General features: G+C 39.3%; 2 protein-coding genes across 4 annotated transcripts; both read right to left on the reverse strand.

The window, feature by feature from the left end:
• Positions 1 to 50: 50 nt before the first annotated feature.
• On the reverse strand, positions 51 to 15,903 carry tdrkh (tudor and KH domain containing). 3 transcript variants are annotated; one of them, XM_028027913.1, is made up of 15 exons: positions 15,688 to 15,891; positions 13,319 to 13,428; positions 10,718 to 10,863; positions 10,537 to 10,628; positions 8,624 to 8,825; positions 7,663 to 7,802; positions 7,276 to 7,585; positions 7,006 to 7,172; positions 5,798 to 5,973; positions 3,999 to 4,063; positions 3,014 to 3,165; positions 1,519 to 1,629; positions 1,264 to 1,318; positions 686 to 761; positions 51 to 581 (listed from the first exon to the last, which is right to left on the reverse strand). In XM_028027913.1, the coding sequence occupies exons 2-14, from the start codon at positions 13,381 to 13,383 to the stop codon at positions 706 to 708; spliced, it is 1,737 nt and encodes a 578-aa protein (XP_027883714.1). In that variant the 5' UTR covers positions 13,384 to 13,428; positions 15,688 to 15,891; the 3' UTR covers positions 51 to 581; positions 686 to 705. The 3 variants fall into 3 exon arrangements, with proteins under 3 accessions (XP_027883714.1, XP_027883715.1, XP_027883716.1); XM_028027914.1 differs by lacking the exon at positions 13,319 to 13,428 and having other exon boundaries at positions 15,688 to 15,887; XM_028027915.1 differs by lacking the exons at positions 51 to 581; positions 686 to 761; positions 1,264 to 1,318; positions 1,519 to 1,629 and having other exon boundaries at positions 3,013 to 3,165; positions 3,999 to 4,146; positions 15,688 to 15,903.
• A 1,138-nt stretch (positions 15,904 to 17,041) lies between these two features.
• Positions 17,042 to 23,757, reverse strand: LOC114150747 (nucleoside diphosphate kinase B-like). The gene is made up of 5 exons (XM_028027386.1): positions 23,620 to 23,757; positions 20,581 to 20,713; positions 18,570 to 18,671; positions 18,374 to 18,486; positions 17,042 to 17,425 (listed from the first exon to the last, which is right to left on the reverse strand). The coding sequence occupies exons 2-5, from the start codon at positions 20,707 to 20,709 to the stop codon at positions 17,311 to 17,313; spliced, it is 459 nt and encodes a 152-aa protein (XP_027883187.1). The 5' UTR covers positions 20,710 to 20,713; positions 23,620 to 23,757; the 3' UTR covers positions 17,042 to 17,310.
• Positions 23,758 to 24,163: the final 406 nt, after the last annotated feature.

Genomic DNA, 24,163 nt, shown 5'->3' on the forward strand with positions numbered 1-24,163 from the left:
CTTTAAAGGAAACGAATGAATGGCCACCACAATTTAATCATAAACCGATGAACAATGAAGAAAGAACATTATTTTATTGCATTGTGGTTATTATTCAGTTTACTTTAGAAATGTGAAATGAAAATAAAGATACAATCTCTGTCAAATAAAATAAGGTCAATATTTGTAATATAGGTCAATATAATATTTCTGTGAAGAACAATGTTTCATGGCTAATGGACCACTTCATGTAACCTTTTTTTAAAGTGAACCGATTCTGTTCATTCAGCAATACTGCCTGACTTCTTTTCAAAAATATTAGATGAACTTCAATATATCTAACATATATAATAAACAATATATACAAAAAAAAATGCCTCAACCCTTTTCCTTCAAGTAAACTAAGTCTCATAACAGTGCGTCTGAGGAATCTTAAACACAAATTTCCCAAACTTTTTCAAGCACAGCAGCACAGGGTACAAAAACCCTTAAGCAAAACAAGGAAATGAAAATGGCTGGACAAACGGTGTTCCACTTGTAGGGAAGGCTCCACATTGGGGTTATACACGGGACAAACATTCTTGCTCCTCCTGTTATACAACCTGGACCAACGGAAAAGAGTGCTTAGTTAAAGCTGAAGCACAGGAGGCATAATGTCATCATTTTCAACAAATACAATGTTTAAGTAGCAAAAAAAAAAAAATGCCTTTATGTATCTGTTTGGCCTCAGAGGAGCTCATCTTCTACACCGTCATCCACACTTCCAGAGACTGAAGCAGCTTCTGAGGGATAAAAGACAAACACGTCAGAAGTCACATCCCACTAGAAAGAGCCTGTCTGCCTGTGACATGACTGAAGCTGAAATGCAGGTTTTCCGCTTAATGAGTACTATCAAACAGCTAAAATCTGCACCTGGAGGATTTTCCACCTGACAAGACAAACAGCACTCATCAATTACACACCTTTGAGGGTATTTAGAAAAAATACATTTTCATATTTTCCCAGATTTAAGTTTTTAGGGTTTTGTCCTCATGTGGTAACTTAGAACCTGCTTGAAAAATATTCTCCAAGAAATAAGAAAAATTAACCACAATGCAAGTTTTCATCTCAAACATAGCAAGTAATCACTGAACACAGCAAGATTTTGTGTTTCAGTGATAAACATAGGATTTATTCTGAATACTATATGAGCTGTTTGCAGACTCTGGTTAGTGTATTTTGGTGTGTGTGTGTATAAATATACATACGCCCCTCTTCACACCTACCTCCAGTTTTTCCACTCACCTGACAAACTGATACATGACAGACTGAGCTCTGAAGTTGCTCCTATTACATCATCCTGCAAGGAGACAACAAATCCACTTGAAGATGTTTTCAAATAGTCAGATTTAAAACAAATGTAATGTAAGTTCATGTTGGGCCATGAAGCCCAAAACTGATCTAGGAGTGAAAAAAAACAACAACAAAAAAACCATGCCAGTTCTTGTAAAACCTCTGGAGACATTTAAGTTTAATTCACACTTTGTTTAAAAGACTCACCAACATCCTTTGCAAACAGCCTAGATTGTCTCCTTCTACCTTCTCATTAAATGTTTCCTGGAAGCTGACAGCATGGCCCAGCCGTATGAGCTCCTCACCGATATCCACAGCCTAAATGAAACAGATTTAATATTTTGTTTAAATACATGTTTCAACAAAAAAGTAGTCCACATCTTGGTCTTTTCACCCTTTCATATTTATTACCTTTCGTTTTTAGTCTTAAGTACTATTGTTTTCCTTTGTGAAATGGTGCTGTCAACTGTGGAATATTTTCACAGATACAACTATCATCTACGTGTATTATGTTATATTTATTCACCTACTTTGACAAAAGTAAAAGTAGTTTTTTAACTAAGGAAATGTGCTCCTCTGACTAATCATTACAGCAAAATTTAGTTTGTTAAAATTAAGACCCTATTCAAAAACGTTGAAATCAAATTCATATATTTGTTCTACTCCTCTCCATTCCTACTACCGGGTCTCATGATTCACTAAAAATATGTTCTTTTGAGTATCTGGTTGTTGAGGTGAAGGGACATGTTTTAAGTGGCTCACTTAAAGTGCTTGGTTTGACTCAACATGTTGAAACAGTCAATACACAAATTGGGGTATACTGTGTATTTGATCATCAGTAAAGGTTTTTGTAACTGATGTCGACCTATCTGACCATTTTTTTGGTATCTTTGAAAACATCATTTCTACTGACTCATTGAAAAGAGCTGTCTCATTGTTTTTTTCCCACTATCTCGGTGGGTATAGTTATTTATTTTTTTTTTTTTTACCCCTCCAGGGGGTCTTTTGTGGGCTCCAGTGTCCCTTAAATAACAGTGGGCTGACAGGAAACGGGGAAGGAGAGAGGGGAAGACATCCGGCAAATATCGTCGGGTCCGGGAGTCGAACCCACGACGGCCGCGTCGAGGACTCAAGGCCTCCAAATATGGGTTGCGCTAACCACTACGCCACCACGGCACGCCTGGGAATAGGTTTTTTAATACTCATTAACTCCGTAAATGAGTAGATAGATAACTTCCATCCTAAAATTTCAAATATCATAGATTCCTTTGCTCCCATTAAGTGACAGTTGTCTCTGGTAGGAAGAAATCATGTAAAACACGGTGAATAGCCCTCTTGCTATAATGTGATGTAAAAATAAACTTGCCTTGATTTTGTGAATTATAATAACCTAACTTATAGCAACCTAAGCAAGATGAGTAACTTAATACGTTACTTACCTAATAAGTTGCATCTAACTAATTCGGTTAGCTCCTACAGTCATGAAAGCATTAAGCCACCTTGTTACATCTTCAGTTCTTAAAAAAGAGCATTTTTGTTTATCTTCATAATTCATGAAAATAAACTAACAACAAAGAAAAAAAACTTATTTAGCAACATTGGTGCAACAGAGCTAAACGGCAATGCGTAGGTCTGAAATACGTGAACAAATTCACAAATGGGTGAACTGGCCTGGATAAATACAGCATAAAAACGAACTAACCTTTCCTTTGCTGTTGTCATACAGCTTAACACTGGGCCAGGACGAGAGTTCCGAGTGGGAGTAACTGCAGAGTTTGGCCTGTAGGGGTCTCCAGTTAGCACAATATGTCAACTGTTCAAATATGTCCAGAGCTGCTTCAGTCCAAAACTCTCCTGAATGAAAAAACAGAAACATGTCTGTAGACACAGCATCTGAAAAATACAGGCACATCTGTAGTCAATGTAAAAGAGAATAACAAGAAGCTTCTAATTGCTTTTTTAATATTTAAAGCTTATACATTGTGTGAGAAGAGACATAATCTTTTGTTCTGTCCGACATAAAACCGACCAGTTTTAGCTTAGTTAGGATTATCTACACTAAACTTGCTACATTCCTGAGGTCTAGATATATAGATTCCTACATATTTGAAGAATTTTTATAATTTTTTAAAAAAGTCATAAGTTTGATATGTTCTAAGGTGACTATGGCTGCCAAAAATCGGAGAAAACCCAGACAATGTCATGGCTTTGCAAGATTCTGCTACTTTAATTCACAACTTCTGAGTCAAATGGAGGATGGATGAAGGAAACATTGAACCAACTGCCCAACACATCAGGCAGGAAGTAAAAGTTTTGACACAAATGGGTCTATAAAATAAACAGTGACCTTCAGCATTCCACCAGATTACCAACGAAGTGGCTTACGAACAACAAAGGCCCAACATTTGACCCAAATACTACAATTTAAAAAGGTAAATCTACCAAATACTGATGAAACATATGGAAACTTTGGAATATGAAGAGACATTTTTAAAAAAAAAAACTTCTCTAAAAAAGTTTTCTCTCATTCTTTCATTTAGGAAATAAAAATATGTTGGTTGTCCTAACTCAAGATAGTCTGAATTGATGTCAGACAAAAAGGTTGAGTCTTTTCATACAATGTATATAGAAATCTGGCTTCAACTGCATGTCTGTGAATGTAATTCTAATTGGGCTGAATATTTTACCTTTTGGCCTCACTCCTGCTAAGCTGCACTCAATAGCTTGGAATGGTAAGCTGAGGAAGTCGCTCCTGGAATTTTAGTGGAGCAAAAGCAAGAAGCTGTTATTAAGTTTTGAAGCAGGTGCTGCATGCGAATGTGCTCTTGGCAGCAGCTGTGGAGCACAGAACAAAAACTTGGCTGAGTTAAAGCGCCCTGCAGGAAAGTGGAGACATGAAAGTTCACTGCACTTCAATAAAATCCATTTCTCTCACACAGCAACAAATGATGCTCCAGATGTAAAGAGGCAATCTTATGCATTTTCCACAAAGTGCCAATTTATAGCACAATCAAGTAACTAAGTTATCTTCAATTGTTAGAAAAAATTATGTATGTATCAAATATGACTTAAAAGAAATGTGACTTTGTAATTTAACACCTGGAAATTGGCCCTCTGTCTGAAACTGCCTTCAGGAAGTCATCACAACATGGCTCCTCTATGAACCCTTTAACAATGTTTTTACCAGCGTTGTTCTGAGAAGTAGCTTTTATAATGAGCTCAACAAATGTGCAGTACCACCAGGTGTTTGCTAATTGCTGCTCTGTGAGGTGGTAGCTTGGAAACTGCAGCTCTGATGAGGAGCTCAAAGATGGCTCTATGTCCAACCAGGTGTTTCGCAGAGCTGAATGGTTGCCAGGGAGATTAAAGGATTATGAAAGATCAAGACAATCCTTTTGATTAAGGAATAATATTATTATATGATGGAAAGCTCCAAAAAGTTGACTTTGCCTAATAATGCCCCTTTCAGATAATTATGACATCCCCTGAGGTTCTTGTAGCAAACCCGAGCAGATTATAATGCTTTCCATTTCTGAGACTACAATAAAAAACAAATCACTAGTCTGGTCACAGATTCATGGACAAAGCAAGTCATTGGTTGACATTTCATTTGGAATGAAATGTTAATGACAAGCTGCTACAGCGTCCTGAAAGTCATGAAGTTGTTAAATGGAAACTGCAGCTCCACATCTTTGGGAAGAAGCTAAATATTGTTTAAACAATGTTCACATGTACTCATCAAAACAGCAACTTATGTTGCAGTTTTAAGTTTCAGCATCAAGGGAAAAAAGACCAATTCTTCATTAACTCACCTGCCTTTAAGCTCAGTGTCAAAAAGTTATTGCTAGAAGAAAGTGAACCAATTATGTTGGATTTTTTAAGAACAGGTTTTCATATGTAGCTGGCCAAACATGCAATTTCAGCGTTGTGTATTTTTCATTATTAAAATCTATTTGTCCTTTACTTGAGCTCTTAACATTGCAAACATCTCACTGACAGGTCCTGCAGGCCTGATAGCTTCCTGAGGCAACTACTCTTAAGTAAAAGGTTTCTCTTTTGCAGATTAATTCCTTTATTGTGTGGATGCCAATCACAGATTAAGGCTGATCACTCTGATTGTACTGTTGCAAAGCTGATCAAACTGGGATCTCTAAATGCATATTCTAAATTGTCTTTTGTGACAATTACATGGAAACTAGAGTCAAAAATGCAGCAATAACACAATATTATTATGTTGATTTGTATTTCAGTAAAACAAATCTTTAATCTTCCATTCTAATTGATTTAGTAAGAACAGTGGGAAGACAATTGTTGTAGTTGGTCAGAGTGTTGGCAGGATGCTCCACTCCTCAAAGATTTTTTCCAAACCATCAAAACTGTCTCTTGGCAACTCAAGTATTAGTAAGGGGGTTAAATTCAGCTGGGAATCGAATCATGTTTGTTCCCTCTAGAGATAAGTCCACCTTACAATCATGGCATCTCTTACCTGAGGGGGCGCAAACTGTCCCTGGAAAGCTCCCCGTTGTCCCCGAAGTCTACATAGTAAAGGTCCACCAGTCCAGATCCCAGAAACCCCAGCACCCTGGCCCTGTTCCATGTGTTGTAGTCTCGATATGGAGCAGCCACAATATCTCCAACCAAAATGCTATCCATCCGCTGCTCCTGCAGACCCACAACACCAGCTGCATCAACGTTTATTTAACAAATGTATGTAGACAGTTCTGGTGTTCCAGGCCCTTCTAGACCTCAGCTGTATAAAATCTGGTCCCTTAGGCATGAAGACTTCTAGAAACATTTATGAAAGAATGCCTCAATTTAGGAGCTCAGTTAGCCAGTTAGTTCAGTGGTTAAAGTTTCTCACTAGTAAATATTCTAATCAGTGATAGGAAAACAATGTGTACAGCAAGCAGTCACAAAGTAGTGGGTCGGGTTGGGCCGACGTTGGAAGGGTCCCTGAAGAGACTAATCATGCTTCTCTGTCTTACATCAGGTGGATGGAAGACAAAGTAAATGCACATCTGACTAAATAGTGTTAAAGGGAAAAGATAATGCAATTTTATTTCACCCTTTCACACATTTTGTTGTGTACTTTAAGGAAGGTTCTATTTAGTGTCTCCCAGTGCTGCGTTTTCAGTTTTTTTCTATTTCCTTCCATCTTTTGAACTATTATGTCACAGTATTTGCTCTGGAACTTCAAAACAAGGTCATGGACTTCCAGCTAACCAATTTGTTTTGTATTTCTCACAGCAATTTTGTAATCCAAACTCCAAGATGCTGAAGCTACAAGTGGATGAGTTAAACCGTAACTCAATTTAACATACCCCCACCATTAGAGAGTCTTCAAAGTGCAGGTTAAATAGTACTTTTTCTTGATCTTATTGAGTTTTTTTCTGACTATGGAAATGACAGACACAGCAAAGCAGTAAGCTGCAAACTTTATTTTACAAATAAATTTATTATGTTATAACGTCCTGCTCCTTGTTTTCACAGCAGTAGCATTTTGCTGTCTGCTAGTGTAGTGAACCTTTAAAATACACTAAAAAACATGAATGGGAACATGGCTAGAACTGCTAAGAAGCTAATGTCAACAGTACACCATCATTTGCTAATAACAAATGATGCTTCTTCAATGAACTGCTAGCTTTACCTTTGACCCATAAAGTGTGACATGATTAACTCCACACATGTACTTACTGTGGGGTTTTCATTTGTGTAGAAGTTGTTCATCTCCTCTGTCAGCTTGTCCAGCTGGAGGGAGCGAACGCCCAGAATCTGGATCCAGAAGTGGTTTGGGTTTTCCGATGCAGACACATAAACCTCTAAGTGTTCATCAGGCTGGAAGCTCAGGTCTGGACTGGGAACTGGGGCACACAGAAGACGTCAAAATCCTTTGTGTCAAACAACTGGAGTCGAATCAAAATTAATACAGGTAGAGTTGCTGAGACATGATTAAAGTGAGCTGACTTTCAAACTTGGACACTTCAGAGAGTGTATCTGTGGACACGCTGCTCTCCTCTTCCTGCTCATCTGTGCCTTTCAGCCCCTTCATCTCGAGAAGTAGACATTCAGTCGTGGCTTCTTTGGACTGATCAAGTCCATTCTTCTCCGTGTAGGAGACAGGGCCGTTGTTGTTCAGACCAACGAGGCATTTGGGTTCCATGCAGCAGGGATCTGGATTCACGACTTTATGTCCACGTTTCTGGCGAAGGGCAGATGACTGTGAGATCTTTGACCTCACCACTGCATCCGCTCCAACTCTTTCTAGAATCATCTCCTGCAAGTAAAAAAAATGGCAGTGAGTCTAACTCTAAATAAAGAGTTGAATTTATAAAATCCAAATGAGTCGTTCACCTTGGCCTGCTTGACCTCCTGTTTACTCCCGGTGATGGTCACACTCCCCTTTTCTCCAGGGCTGTGCTTTTTCTTTCTGGAACAAACTATTCTGGCTCCTGTGCTTCTTGTGATTAGTTTCAAACACTCACCACCACGTCCTGTAACAGACAAATAGATACACACACATGCACACAAACACGACTACTAGTTGCAAAATATTCAATAAAAGAAGGCAGATTTAACCTGTAGGATTTCTTGAGTTTTCATATTCAGCCCATTTTATTGTTTGCATTTTCTATACTACACCCAGCAATATTATTGAGACTTTCAATAAACGCTTAGCAGTTTTATGTCAGTGACGGTCCGCTGTACCTGTTTCTTAAACCACATCAGTTCAAAAACTTATTGTATTGATCGTGTTGTTATTGTAATGACTAACTCAAACAAAAAAAATGGGGGCCTACTAGTCATCTTTTTTTTATTCTAGTAAAACAGAAACAATAAATGCAGCCCTACCTAAAATACACTTTCATAACAGCCACATCTACAAACTCCAGCAACAATATGATAAATGCTCACAAAGATGATTCACCAAATTTAGCCACTAGCTAATTTCCTGCTGTACACTTACTGCACTGTGGCACACTTGCTGTACATATATTTACATATACATACTGTATCTGCATTTTTTTGAATCTTTGCAAGGACTGCTCTAAACTGCTTTTTATATTGACAGCATGTTACATTTTATTTTTATTTTTATTTTGTCTACAATTGCTACTCAGTGGTGGTGGTTGTGTGTCTTGTCTCTATGCTGCTGTAACTGCGAAATAATTTCCCTGCTGGGATGAATAAAGTAATTCTATTCTATTCTATTCTATTCCCAACAGCAGACCATGGAAATCTGGTTACCCAAAGTCTCATCAGTAAAGGAAAAAAGGTCCTAGGGAAAACAAGTTGACTCTATAAATGAGAGTACCTATAACGCGTCCAAAGGCGTTCTGAGGAACCTCTAAAACCTCCACTGTTGGCTCACAGTCTGTAGCCAGGTTCTCCAGGACACAGCGGGCCAACAGGACCTGCTCCTTTGAGCCCTGCATCTGGACACACACAGCGGCCTTCTGGCCAGTTTCCTCTAAGTATGATGCAACTCTCACATGAGCTCCAGACTTCTGGGTCACCTAAACAAACAGAAACAGAAAGAGGCAGGAGCTTACCGAGAAGGATGAACCACTGTGTACTTGAGACATGTACCAGATAAAGGGTAAAACATGATGACTGTGTTGTTCAGTTTTGAGAAAATAACAGGCCGAGGCCCTGTCCACGGAGACGATTTTAGGTGTATCCACAAAATGTTTTGTGCTGTTTAGGCTGAGCATCCACATGGACTCAGCGTCTTAGGAGACCAGAATTGATCATTTATGAAATCATTGCAGTTTTATGCCATTCTGCAATGGCATGAAACCGCCACTGCAGAATGGCGGTTTCATGTTTCCTGGTGGCCAGGTCTTTTTTTTTTTAAACATTGATGTTGACGTTGCATCTAAATCTCTAACACTTTCACAAATAACAAATATGGTGCAGTTTTGGCCATGTTACATCACCACCTACTACATTGTTGTTGTGTGGTGCTGCATCCTGTCATGTGGACACACATCGTTTTTGTTGGGTAAATTGTATTACTAGTATTGTCAAATATTCGTTGTATTATGTAGCCTTGTAGTTACATTTAGATAATGTTTACTTATATGCTTTTATTCTTTTACTCTTAGTATAAGTAATGTTTCTGTGTGTTAAATAGCTCTGATTCCTTCCTAAGGCCTCCTTGGGAGAGAGAGGTGATAGATATTCTCAGCAGGACTCCCTGGGAGATGGAGGTGTTAGTTGCTCCCAGCAGAGTTTTACAGTCCTGCAATAAACTCTGCTCTGTTCTTCTTTGTGCTACAAAGCCGTTGCTTTGAAGCTATACAACGTGTCCTATTCGACGCCGTGCCTGGAGCAAAAGGGATCTAGAGTGTAGATAACATGTGTTTAGTTAGTGATTGTCATTTAGCACTGCAACTAAAATGCTTTGACCCCACCCCTTAGAGTTGCAGTGCTCTCTGTGATAGGGACTCTGAAAGCAATAAAATAGGGGAGCAGACAAATGTGTTTCAGAGCGGTTGGAGATTTGTAACTGAAAGCATGTCTCCTCTGCTCTCCTCGCGAGAACAAAGAATTTAACTCTCTTGTCTTTCCTGTGTTTGTTTAATAGGTATTTAGACCTGACAGTTTTTCTTAACCGTTTACAAAGATATTCCGTGCTTGTCTCTGTGTGGAGAGGGTATAAATCTATTCTGGTGCTGGTAATGAAAATGAGTGTAAACAGCTCTGCTCAGGTTTGAATCAAGACTCCAAAATAGAATTTAGATCAGGCCTAAAAAATTTAACTTGACCCAGTCAGAGCCTGCAGTCATTGTGTTCGAGTCCAGTCCAATCCAATCCAACTAATTAACCTTTAATTATAGGCTGGACGCCAAAGTAAACCTGACATATTTTAATTACAATTTTATTACTTTCATTTTTAGACAACCATTTGAGTAAGCAACTCCTGTTAATAGCTTTTGTTTAACATCTTCCAGCTCTGTCTTGTCGCTTGTCGTCACTGCAGGGTGAGTCAGGTGCAAATCATCAAGGATGTGTTGCACCTGACTCACTCTGCGGTGATAGAATCACTCTGCAGAGCAGAGTGTGCAAGCAGCGCACTACGCTTGTAATAGTGTGACCAACTTCTCCACCCTACCTACTTTCTTTACTTCCTGATCAAAGTAAACTACCTAGGCCTCTACTTACACAATAATAAGTAGACTCCTTAAAGGCAAAATAAGATGAACGAAGGTGTGAACTACTTACCACATCCAGAAATGCAGCATGGCCTCTGGAGATGTTTCTATACACTTCAATAGGAAGAATCATTTTGAACTCCTCAGCGTCAGGCTCCTGACCTGTCAGGAGATCAGAGAATGAAAAATACACTTAGTGGTTGATTATCTATTCATTCATATGCGTTTGTTTTATAACAGCACCAACTTACCGCTGCTGGCGTTGCTGATGTGGCGATAAACAATGTAGCCTATCGTAGCTCCAACAGACAGGCCTGCAGCCAGAGCTACCATTTTCCCTCTGGGTCCGTCCTTCACAGCATCCATGACGTAGCGCACACTTAGCGGGATGCTACACCTGAGACAGCACACAAGGGCATTAACAGCTCTCTGCTGTCCAGCACTTCTCATGGCATGTTCACGTTAGGGGTGCACCGACTGCAATTTTCTGGCCAATCACCGATCTTTAAAACGTCTGACCTGCAGGTTGCGGTTTTGGCTGACACCAACTTTTTTTAATAACTGACACTGTCTGGAATAAAAAGGTCACAATCCACCTAGGGATGCACGATATTTTCAGCATGGTATTGGTATCGGCTGATATTAGCTGTAAAATTTTATATCTGGCATTGGTGATTCCATCAAAATAACTCACAGATATAAAAGGTGTTGTGACTAACCAGTGACAATAATGCCTGCAGCACAGCACGACTTCAAATTTGCACTGTTTGAGTGTTGTCATTGTCATGTGTAAATTTGACACTAAACATAATGCAAGTTGAAAGTCATTTTAGCCTCCTTTTTAGCATTTGCATTTGGTAGCAGGCTAAATTGACAAAGAAGATGCAGTATTTTAATTCCACAGTAGAGAAAGCCATATAGTTTCAGTAAGTAGGTATAGGAAAAAAATATCTGTATTGATATTGGTTATTGGCCAAATGAGTTTTAGTGTATCGGCATATCAGATATCGACCAAAATCCAATATCATGCATCCCTAAATCCACTTTCAATGTTCCAATCTTAGTTTACTGAAAAACACAAAATAGTATCCATGAAGCAATATAAACTTGCTTTAATCCCACCAGGATTGAAACGTTTAATCAGAATCATCGTAATGATTCGTTGATTGAAATAATCGTCAGCTAATTTAGTAATTGCCATTTGCTAAAAGAACAACACACTTGGAGCAGTAAGTCAAATTTGTTAAAATATATATATTGCATTTAAGTAATAAAAAAAAAAACCACATGGCTGATGTAGCTTCACTTGGTTCAAGTTCTGTAAAAGAAAAATCTTTTGCTATCCAATTATTAATTGGTTAAGTTCAAAAATAAAAATAATCAAAAAATAATACATTTTTTGATGGTCCAAAAAATCATCACCAGATCAGTCTATGCAGTACCGATGTTAAGACAAGCAGAAAAGACTGAGTTTTCACATGTTGTGACGGCCTCATCTTTTCCTACAAATGATCAAACATTCACTAAATGAAAGGATGTTATTGCATTTTAGGCAATAACATGTTTATTTTCTTATTTGAAAAATCAACTGAAATATTTGGTTATTTGCATTTTTTAAAGTATTTCTAATATTATGTGTTAGAAATACGTTTTAATTTTAGCCTGATTAATCAATGAATCGTCAAAATAATCAATTACTAAAACAATTGTTAGTTGCAGCCCTAACCTGCAAATGATGTAGTGCTCTCCAATATAAATAAAAAGCTTAGCATTTCTGCGCAAACTACTAAATTAAGTAAACTAAAAAAAAATAAGTGACTTGGGCCTTTTTTTTGCACAACAGGTTAGACTGCAGGCCTGTTTTGAGCATCTTACCAAATACAGTATAAAGTGCACAGCATTATTTTGCTACACAAATCACAATGTTTGAGGTCAGATGAGGACACTAAATATAGCAACAAAGTCTCCATGTTGGCAACGGTGGGGTGATTATTGTTAAACGCACACGTGCAAACGTGACCTGGTGGACGGGGAGCGGGGGAATATCTGTCAGTCAGCGGAACAAAGAGCAAAAGAGGACACTGGCTGATTTTTAGACCTTTGCAGAAATAGTAGAGATCAGTAGATAAGATCGACTTCACATTCATAAATTGAGGAAAGCATGGCCAATCTATCGGTGCATCCCTAATTCAGGTTTTCTTATTAAAAACATCAAATGTGTTTCAGTGTTAGTTGGGGTCAAGGGAAGTCTTTAGCGTTTGTCTTTGATGAACAGCTCTGCAGCAGTCATGCAGCAAAGAAACAAAAGCAGCAGCAAGCCTGAATTCAAGCAGATCCAGTATGGAACAATGTCACAAACTAAACACTGCTGTTCATTTTACTCTCAGGAAGACTTCACTTCAGGAAACATTTAATATTACTAAGGTGTCCATTTTCACTTCATCACAATCTGTTAAAAAAGATACAAACTGAGCACAAACAATCACAAGCAATACAACATCCTCTAATTTAACAATTAGCTTCTGTGGTACACACACACACACACACACACACACACACACACACACACACACACACACACACACACACCACACTGCTTGTAGCCAAGTCAATAACTACAGCCCTCCTGACCTTGACTGCTGCATGAAAAGCACCAAAAGCTGCTGCAGGTTCATGCTGTTCACTTTATTCAGTCAGACATTCCAACAGTTCGCTCCATGCATTGTGTGTGTTTTTTCTAAATAATGCTTTAGACTGAGCAAAGTGAGATGAGGAGCCAACACTTAGAGCAGAGAGGGGTAATGAATGACTCCAGATCACACAGCACCACCATGCACAAAGGCCTGTCTCACTTGGAGAGGAGGACTTGGGAGCTGTAGCTGACAAACACGCGGGACTTGGACACGCCAACGTCCATCTCAGAAGAATTCAGACAAAAAGAGTGTCTGCAACTCCAGCGTTTCTTTGTCATTTAAGATCAGAAGCAGTGACAGACAGGCAGAAGGAGAACAACATTTAACTAAATGGCAGCAGCTGAGCCTGGACACCCAGCAATAAATACAGGATCACTATCTATGAAGGAGGCTCAATTAAATCAAAGTAACAAAATAAATCACACAAAAGTGTCTTATTTCCGAGTTAAGGCTTTGTGGTTTGGAGAAAAATTTAATTACACCGTCATCTTACATTGAATAAATTAAGAGTAGCTACGTCTCATTTGTCAGTTTAAAATGTCTTTTGAAAATAAGTAGGTCAGTAGGTATGTAATCTCACATTTCTGTTTTTAAAAATACTTTTTATTGGTCTGATGTAATATTCTAACTTTAAATGTCATGTTTTCATAAGTTGTTAGCAGAAAATCATTATGATTAAGACAAAACACCCGTGTGTAATTCATCTATATAATTTGTTTCACTTAATAATAAAGTTGCTGAAATAAATTGACTTTTCAATCATATTCTAATTTATAGCATGGGTCTGTAGATACAGGAAAGAACTTGTGGAGACACCCAGGAAAAGTTGATTTTCTATTACATACAGAGCCTATGAAAAGTAATCACTTCCTTTGATATTTTACTATTTTGTTACACTTAGAAATCAATAATGATCAACATAATTTGGCTTTCACAATAAAAAAGATCCTTCATTCCAAAGTGAAAACTGATTTCTACAAAATAATGAAGATTCATGTATTTAACATAACTGACAGAAGAAGTACTCTCCCCACCACTTTAAAGTGACTGACCTAATTCAACAGAGGTCCAGCCAACTGGTACTAGTGGTCCCACACTGAGTGGACTGGAGTTCAGCTGAGTGCAGTGAGTTTGTCTCCAGTGATTGTAGTATAAAGACGGCTGTGTCTGGAAAGTTCATCAGTATTTCTGGCATGAAAACTAAAGAACACGCCCAACCAATCAGAGAAAGGTTTATTGAAAGGTAGAAGTCAGGGGATGGACACAAAAAAATTCTAAAGGTCCTAAACATCCCCTGGAGTTCCATTAAATCATTCATCAAAAAGTTGAAGGAAAATGCAACATGATTAATGCGACATCACAATCTGAGATCAGGAAGAACAAACTCCGTCACCATGACAACACTGAAGGAGTTACAATCTTCAGCAGCTGAGAAGAAGAGACTCTCCAGACAATAACTGTTGCCATGGTTCTCCATCCTTGTAAACTTCTGAATATGAATTTTGTTGTAAGTCAGATGAGCTGAAAGTTTTCCAGATTGTGGTGTTATCCTGGGTATCTGCAGGTTTTGACCAAAACTCATTGACACCACAAATTTCTTCTTATCCCATCTAAAATGTTTTACCATGAACTCTAACAAGGTCATTGAAGTTTCTGAAGCTTATTTCCTCCTTCACAGCATTCATGAAGTTGTTTCCATTGGTTTCTATCCCATGTGTGCAGCTGTGAATTTACCTTAGCTACAATGAAACAACTCTCCCTGTGCATGGTGGGTTCTCTCCAGGTACTCCGGGGACCACCAAGCTCCCAAAGTATGCAGGAAAATATTTTTTCCCCAAAAAAATAAAAAGTCATGCCATAGAGGATTAATATTTAACTATTGCTCCAAAGTCTGGGACTGTCACACTGATTCAGTTTTGATCTTTTGTTTCTTTCAAAGTAGTTAAAAATCTCCAGAACATTCTTTTCTACTCCATGAATACAAACTGGTAAAAAAAATACTTAACTGGTCGGTAAACCTGAAATTTCAAAGAGCTTTTAAATGAAAAAAAGAAAAAGAAAAACAGTTTAATGGCAGTTATTGCTACAGGTTGCTCTTTTTAGCTTAAGGTGAATAATAAGGGCTAAAAGTTAAACAGCTCCCCGTCATGTCTGAGAGATTTGACGTTTTAGTTGACGCATTGCTGCGACTTCCTTTAAGAATTTGCCGTCCAGTCCACGCTAAACTCTGGGACTCTGTTACCGAAGAGTATCTGTGACATTTGAGTGAACTATACGGCGGTCACTAAACCGCTTTCCGGCTAAATGAGGACCCTGGTCCTGACGATGAGCCAGAAAACCCTCAACACTTTCTCCACTCAGCTAGTCAAATAAGCTAATATTAGCTAGGTTTAGTAGCTGCTAAGTGAGAGATACAGGTCAGTTAAGCACACAGTCCCAGTAAAACACTCAACAGTACTGCTTATTTTTGCGGCCTAATATCCTCTACAATAATTACAAATGAACATGTTTTAATAAATGACACTTACAGACGTCTGCAGCAGCCTATCTCCTGGTTGTATCAACACCGGCTGTTACAGTCATCAAGTTACCCAGAGAGCTCGCAGTAAACCGGAAACTGAACTTTCTTTCAACCTTCAAACAAAATCACTCCAGTAGGAGTGACTGAGCACAACGGCGTGGCAAACAACGCGACGCACAGTGTTTCATGTATACAATCATTTTCTACATCTATGAGTCACATACATGGCCTCGACGTCACTTAAAACTCTTATTTCGAAGAGTTAACCGGAAGCGTTGAGCTGCTCACGTCAGCGCTGGGTGCAACCCAACCGAAGTCGCTGCCTCTAACGGGCAACGTGCTCTCAGAGAGCAATGGAAAAGTACACTGCTCAAAAAAATAAAGGGAACACTTAAACAGGTGTTTAACACTTAAGGTGTTCCCTTTATTTTTTTGAGCAGTATATATTTTGAACCTTTCCACATTTTGTCTCATTCCAATCAAATATGAAGGAAAACAAGTAAAACGTAATGGGTTTAACGTTGCCTGTATTTATGATAAATGTTATTTAAATGTAATTGTTGATTTCTATTAGTCAAATATTTAAAGAAAATGTAATTGTTGTGGATGCTGATGTCTGTAGGCAGGAAGGATCTCCTGTAGCAGTCTACAGGTCTCAAACTCCAGTCCTCAAGGGCTGCTGTCCTGCAGTTTTTAGATGTACCACACGTACAAAACACTGGAATGAAATGGCTTAATTACCTCCTTGTGTAGATCAGTTCTCCAGAGTATTAATGACCTAATTATTCTATTCAGGTGTGGTGCAGCAGAGGCACATCTAAAAGTTGCAGGACAGTGGCCCTTAAGGACCCCTGTAGGGTGACTCTGGAGAAAAAAAAAAAAAACAGTGTAAAGCAGTCTACTGCAGAGGATGCTCTGGGGGGTTTCCATAAGAGCCGTTAAGCCAGACTGAATTACAGATCATATGCTTAAATTTTTTCCCGTCAGTGTGACTGACCATTTAGGGTAAAAATATTTTTTAAATGTATGATATTAAAGTAGCTGAAAAGACATCATACAATCAGTTTCTGAAAAGAAAAAAAAATCCATTATATATATATATATATATATATATACATACATACAACAATAACTGGGATCAATTTGGAATCCATGTACAGGAGGAATCTATACCACTAAGTGATTTGAGATAGCATGTTGTGAATTAGCACCTACACTGAATTAGGGTCAGAGTCTCTGCATAAATAACCTGAATTTAATATATAGTTTAGTAAAAATCCCCTCTGCTCTATCGAAGTTAGAATACAACCTCTTCACACATCTAACTGGTGTGTGTGTACACAAACATAGTAAATGGAAACTTAGGATCATGTGCATTTATTGCAAAGCGGATCAACCTTTAACAAAATTGTCATAGTTACAGATATTCAGGACTTGATGGAATGTTAGTTTCTTTTCTCCCAGGAATGAAATCAGGAATGACACAAGGTCCACCTCATGACCACATCCAAGGACAGCATGATGAGTAGATGGGTGGGGGAATGTGGGTCGTGTTCGTATTCCTCATCTAAGCTACAGACGAAGACTGAGGCAAAGTGTCAGGGGTCTGAGCAGAGGGATCCTGAACAGCTCAGTAGAGCCAACTGAAGGCACAGCTTGTGTAGTTGACCAGCTCTTCTGATTTGAACCACAGGGAAATCTCAGTTTTGGCACTGTCCACTGAATCACTGCCATGGATAATGTTCCTGAGGAGAAGAAGAGGAAGAAGAAGAGGTAAATGGATGCTAAACTGTTCTAGTTAACCTGGCTAATCAAAGCATCTAATTCAGGCAGTTCTCACACATCCACACCATAGAAAGAGACTCTGGCATCAAACCACAATATTCTGGTAAGTCAGTCACTTCTCCCATTGAACTACAGCTGAAGACTGCAAACCTTTTGTGCCGTTTATATTAATGAGTTACAACATTTAATTTCCCTTTGGGATCAATAATGCATGCCTGAATATGAATTGTAGGAGACTGGTTCCGGAGCCGTGTGTCGAGGTGAATCTGACTACATCCAGCCGGAGCCTCTCAGCCTCACACACCAGCTCAGGCTCCTTCCCCACCAGAGGGGACATTCCACGTCTCCATACCAGAAAACTGAATTATTCAAAATACCATTCGACTCAAAATTGATTTGTTTGCATCTGTTCAAATAGGCGGCAGTCACTCAACTCGCTGCAGGAAGTTACATAAAAGTTGTCATAAAATGATTGCATGACTGACTCAAAGGTTCATACGGAAACAAAAGATATGAGCACTTATGCTAAGTGTTATTTTTCTACTGGTTTCCCCATCAGGGAAGCAACATTTTTTAAATTGTACATTTTTTCTAGCCTACTATTGTTGTGTTGGAAATAATTCTCAGTTTTGGTCTCAACTCTAAATCACCCTGTTACTTTATAATAAAAATTAAAAAAAAGCTTCAATTTTTATGGTACATTTTGGGCAATGGTCTCCTTAGCATCATCCCCATTTTGTAATTTACTCACCATTTTTCACTAAGATTGAATCACTCATCAAATTGAATCAGATTTTGTGATTAATCAATTAGTACTTTAGTAGCTATTATGATTTATTTATTTTTACTCTTTGGCTAATTGAGTGCAGACAAACAGTTTTGATGGAACGGACCCAAACGACACTCACTTGCTGACGTCGATGCAGAAGTCTCCTCTGATGGTTCCAGGTTTGGAGTCAGCAGGGTTAGTCTCACCCAGCATGACTCTGCCAGTCTTCACCACTCCCTTTCCTTCCCACACCTGGAACATAAAGGGCAGGGATTCAGTCAGGACTGTTAACATACCAGCCTCTTCTTCTGTAAAAAAACAAGTTGGGTTCTCACCATGGCAACCACGGGACCAGAGCTCATGTAGTTGACGAGGGAAGGAAAGAAGGGTCTGTCCTTAAGGTCAATGTAGTGCTGCATTAGAAGGTCCTCAGAGGCCTGCAGAGGACAAACGTCATTTAAAGTTTCCTGCATATGACTGACATCTCACAAAGCTGCTGTAGTTATTACATGCAAGAACCAGTTTCCCTATTCACACCGGAGAACAACAGATCATAAACAGATTTACAGTATGACATTATGGTTTGTCTACTTTCGTTTTATTATCGAGTTAAATGGAGGTGCACCTGCAGGTGATTTTTAAGGCAACATCTTATTTGGAGGAACACTTGCAAGTCTGACACCATTCCAACTATACGGAGATGGCAGTATCATGCTGTGTGGCTTTTTTACCAAGGAAGGAAGTAGTGCACATCATGAGGAAAGAATATCATATGGAAATAATTCAGCAGCATCTAAAGCCATCAACCAGGAACCATCACTTTGGTTACCCAGTCGCTGAAGGACATCCTAAAGCCCTTAGGGGGCAGCAAACTACCCCCACGAGTTAAAAAACCTTGAAAGATTGGAGTCAAGTTGTACAATATGGAAGGCAACTTCACCAAATGCTGAAGAAATGCAAACTGAACACGAACAAAGAATAAAATCTTTTTCTAAATGCATTCTGACATTTAGAAAAAGTCTTGCCTTGATTCTTTGTTTACCAAGTACTCTGTAGTTTCAGAGTACCAGGTACTCTGTGAATTAGTAGTTTTTAATTTTAATTCTACTAATTAAAATTAAACCACTTTTTATCATGTCAAATTTCACATTTGTTTTCAGTCAGACACATTAATTAAACCCAGACTAATAGCTACAGTTATTTTGAAAAGCTAATCCAATCTGTAAAGTACCAAAACCGTTTGTTACAGTTTGTATCTGCAGGACCCTGATCATCATGCCAAGCTTACGACTGAGCCGCTCCCCTCTCTGCAGTACCGCAATGGACATCCTGTCCCGTACAGCACACCAGGGTCAAAGTTCAACAAATTTCAACTTTGAGCTTTATTGAGCTGCTGTGCCATACTCAGCACAGCACAGAACTGTTGTAGCATGGAGCAGCAGTACAAAGTGATGGATCACAATGCAGAGCAGGTGCTGCATTCATTGTAGAATCCCCTAAAACAATTGCAGACCTGATACATCTACTGCTGCGGCCAGAGAAGCAAAATACAATTGCTACATTGTATAAACAATTAGAGAAAAATGCTTCAAATCATTTTTTAAGCCACCCTTTGATCATGTACTTTTAAATTATAACACTGGAAAAAACTTGAAGATTCCTGATGTGACCGCAGCACTGGCTGGGATCTGGGCATGAATGCGTCACGGACAGTTCTGCTAAAAAAAGGTGCCGGTGGCAGAGGACACATCTGCTGAAAGCATGCCGTTATCCGATTACTGGAGGAATTACACAATCCTACATACATCTCATTTCTACTGTACAAAGTCCCTGGCTCATCAAACTGTAGCACCACAGATGAAAACTGACATCCATGTAAGAGATCAAACTTAGTGCAGCAAAACGAGGCCTGCCTGGGTTAGCTGGCTCCACATACACTAGAGAGGGTCCAATAATCCAAATCCTTGTCCATACATGCTAAGAGACCTCTGCTGCTCAATCTGTTCAGTACATTACTGACTAAAGGATTTCACTTGAGCAGCTACTTTAATCCCTTAACCTCAGTCACCCAGAACTGCACTTTATTCACACCACACTGGTGTGAATAAAAAAACACCTTCCATAAAGCTGATGTAGAAATGAAACTCCCTTTATGACTACATGATCAACAGCACTCCGTTCCAGATCAGATGATTTAAAAGCTGCAGTGGGGTCCTGCCAGCTCTCCTCAGTCAGGAATAGATCAGATGGCTAATCAGTTCTCCAGAGATCTTTGCTGGTGCTCTCTACAGTCATGTGAACGTGGCTCAAAATAACAAGACTTAAGCTCTTCAGGTCTGTCCTCACCTGAAGCATCTTCATGCCAACAAGTTTGAAGCCCTTCGTCTCGAACCTCTTGATGATCTCGCCGATGATGCCGCGCTGCACACCGTCGGGCTTGATGGCAATGAAGGTACGCTCCTGCAGTTCGGCCATGGTTCTGAAACGAAGCAGCAGACAGTGTGACTCAGAGGGGGTGTGTGACAGGGAGAGGGGGGTGTCAGAACAGCTGGGGTGGACCGGAGGAACCAGCCTGGCAGTCACTCACAGCACCGGGCTGCATTTGGCACGAGGAGCTGGGGGGCCGGCTGTCGAGGGAACCGACCCCATCGAGCCGAGTAACGCTCCACTTAGGTCAATGAGGATCAGACACCCGGACAGAACAGAACGGCAGCTACCAACAGCCACACCCACACAAGGTCACAGCTTAGGTTTTACCACTGCCAGGGGAGCTACAGACAACTTCCTGTTCATTCATCTTACAGTCTCTACAGTAAATGCTCCTTCCCCAATAATCAATCCAGTCATACAGACATAACTCTGTTATTTAAAGCATTTCCAGTCAACTAGTTCTATAGTGCAGGGGTTTCCTTGTCTAATGACACAAGATGTTAGTGCCCAGAATAAAAAGTGCTGCTCCAATTCTAAGTTGCATAAAGCACAACACACAGATTACAGAATGAAGAGAGCTACTGCTAACTATTAGCTCCACATTTGAAGCCTTGCCATGATGCCAAGAGCTCAAGTTTAATCCCCATTTGTCACTGTTCCTATTAAACACCACAGTATTATCTAAAGTGACTTTAGAGGGAACAAAGGGACTCTGACTGTTAATGTTGGTGCCAAATGTTGTACTCAACAGACCAAGATCTTAAAGCTAATAGAAAGTAGAGGGGGCATGATTCAAAATAAAGTGGTGAGAAAAATGGTACATTATAAATCAAGATATGTTTATCCAAAATTGGGCAACATCTAAAAATAAAACAGGCATTGTAAATCGTAGCAGTTATATTTACTAAATGAACTGCCATTTGATATATATATTCCACTTTTTTTAATACTACTGGGAAACATAAGAGATTATGAAAAGATTAAGACTGAATTGAACTGGACCTGCTAAGAGATCAGGCTCCAAATGTAACAGTAGATGGTTCTAGTAGAAGACATTCTTAGAATTTGTACAACAATGGAGGCTAAACTCTGGTCCTGGAGGGTCGGGGTGTAGATGGGCCCTTTGTCCTGCACACTTGAATTAAGTGGCTAAACTACCTCACCAGCATGCAGTCAAGCTGGACAGAGCTCTGCTAATGAGCTTATGCTGGAGTCAGGTGTGCTGAAGCAGAGAGGTGTCTAAAAGCTGCAGGACACCAGCCCGGAGTTAGAGACCACTGACTGTACCCACTCTGTTCCACTCCCACATAAAATCAAAGAGATGTGATTTGAAAGACAAGTTTAGCATATAAGTGAATAGTTTCATTATGTGTTATATGCATTTTGAGTTTAGAAGATTTACATGAGGACATTCATGTGCTTTAGAATGACAATATTGGCTATAATCTACAAGGTTATTTCTAGGAGTGCATCAATTCCCGTTTTCTGGCCAATCACAGATTACAGATCTTTTAAAAAGCCTGACCTGCTCATTCATATTTTGGTCTACTGATTTTTTATTTGTCTGAAACTAAAGTCATGGAGTTTTCCAACAGTGGAATGACTATTGTTAACTGCAAACTTGACCTGGTGGGTCCATCAGTCAACCCTCTCATAGCAGTGAGAAAGAGGACAGTGGTTGATTTTTAGGCCGTTGCTGAGGAAGATAACATCATTGGAAAAGATCAGAAAGTGAGTGAGTGATCTCCCAAAATTAAGGAAACTGGCGCCGATTTATCGGTGCATCACCAGTTATTTCAGTCTTAGACAACATGTTTGGGTAGGACATCGCAAATAAAGAACCCATATTGAATATGTTTACTATATGTGAAAAACATTTCATTAAGAAATGCCAGAGTTAAACCCACAGATGTTCAACATGCGAATAGTTTTTTTCTTATTTCAATAAATCCCTTCGTTGCCCAACAAGTTTAAGTCCCATGTATCTGTATTTTTGTTTAACACTACATGATTAGAATTAGATGGGTGATGGTTTGTATTATTCCCACAGCAATAAAAAAAAATTAAATAAATAAACACATTGATTTTTTTTTTTTTTAGGTGTGGTCTTCACGTCCCACAGTGACAGATAAATGTTCAAGTTGCTGAGATCCAGACAACCCGACAGGGAATCGGGACAGAAGTCGCATAGTGTGCCCGCAGGTTTAATGCTCTGATGGAGCAGGGTGGCGTTCAGAGCTCCAGTGAAAGAGATCATTAGTCGCAATCTGCGACTTAGTTCATGGCTACAAGCGCAAGCTACTTGTTTAGCACACAGTAAAAGATATTTAATTTCTTTCTCCTAATAAAGTTGCGTTAAAATAAATGACAGCCGTCACCACGTCAACATTCGTGATTTTCAATAGTTTCCTTCCTGTGTTGTGACGTGGACGTCACGCGGCAAAAACTGATAGGTGCGCACGGGCCTGGACTTCTGCAGCGCTGCCTGCCTGCCTGCCTGCTCAGTGCAGTGAGCTCTAAATCCGCCGGCTGCTTCGGCATTCTCCTGGACAGCTGGGCAGGCGGACACCAGCGTCATCCTCACAGGAAACGTCTCGTTATCAGATGGTGGTCGCGAATTTGAACTTGCAGTAAATAAAGAAGACAGTTCCGCATAGTTTACCAGGGCAGGTCTGGGCCTTAACAGCCACATGGTCCCTTTGTTCCCACTGCCTGCAGTCAGACTCTTCTATTTTAGCGACACAGGAACCGGCTAGGAGCGCGAGCAGTCAAAAATGCATGTTTAAGATTTAAACTCGTCACAAGAGGTGCGAACTCGTTTTTAATGGCGTTATAAATAGATTTTTGAACAAAGTGCCAAAATCCTGAGAGGAAATAAGGTGAAGTCAAGCAAATTATGAAACACTTGAAAATGAGGATAAAAATTGCTAAAAAGGGATGATTTTGTAGCATTACCTCGACAGTGAAGCTCCGCTGAAGCAATCAGACAATCCACTCTGCGCTTAATGAAAGAGAAGAACTACAGGACAGGCGCAGCTGTTTTTTATAGGAGTAGGCGGGGCTGAGGGAACGGCAAGTCTCTGGAGCCAAACTTCAGTTCTTGCTTCAATATGATAAATTACGCGATCCGATAAAGCTTTTGTGTCAGGTTAAAAGCAACATTTTGAAAGTAACCTTTAAATATGTATGAAGCACATTAAACTTTTCATTAAGTTTAATATGTATATTAAACTAAATAAGTCTGTATTAGACATGTTTTTTCCGTCTGGTGGAATTTTCTAATCGTTAATGTCATTTATTCAATAGCCGTAAGCAGAAAATCATTGTAATTAACAGGAATAAAAGCAAGAAAATATCAGTCTGTGTGTAGTTAATACAATCTCAAACGGTTTTAAATTGTAAGAGCAATTCTTCTTTTAAAGTGGTCTATTGATATCTCTAGGTTTTCCAAAGGGTTTTCTTTTTTAAAATCATCATTACTGTGATTATTATTATTTTG

Source organism: Xiphophorus couchianus, chromosome 9, assembly GCF_001444195.1.
Source record: "Xiphophorus couchianus chromosome 9, X_couchianus-1.0, whole genome shotgun sequence".
NCBI lineage: Eukaryota > Metazoa > Chordata > Actinopteri > Cyprinodontiformes > Poeciliidae > Xiphophorus > Xiphophorus couchianus.

Excerpts from the sequence above, each read along its gene's own strand:
- tdrkh (XM_028027913.1), bottom strand. The coding sequence starts at position 13,383 with ATGGACGTTGGCGTGTCCAAGTCCCGCGTGTTTGTCAGCTACAGCTCC. Across the intron at positions 8,826-10,536 it reads ATGCTGCATTTCTGGATGTG|GTGACCCAGAAGTCTGGAGC; the intron begins GTAAGTAGTTCA and ends CTGTTTGTTTAG. Across the intron at positions 762-1,263 it reads GTCATGTATCAGTTTGTCAG|AAGCTGCTTCAGTCTCTGGA; the intron begins GTGAGTGGAAAA and ends TTTATCCCTCAG.
- LOC114150747 (XM_028027386.1), bottom strand. The coding sequence starts at position 20,709 with ATGGCCGAACTGCAGGAGCGTACCTTCATTGCCATCAAGCCCGACGGT. Across the intron at positions 18,487-18,569 it reads CTGGTCCCGTGGTTGCCATG|GTGTGGGAAGGAAAGGGAGT; the intron begins GTGAGAACCCAA and ends TTTATGTTCCAG. Across the intron at positions 17,426-18,373 it reads TTCTGCATCGACGTCAGCAA|GAACATTATCCATGGCAGTG; the intron begins GTGAGTGTCGTT and ends TCTTCTCCTCAG.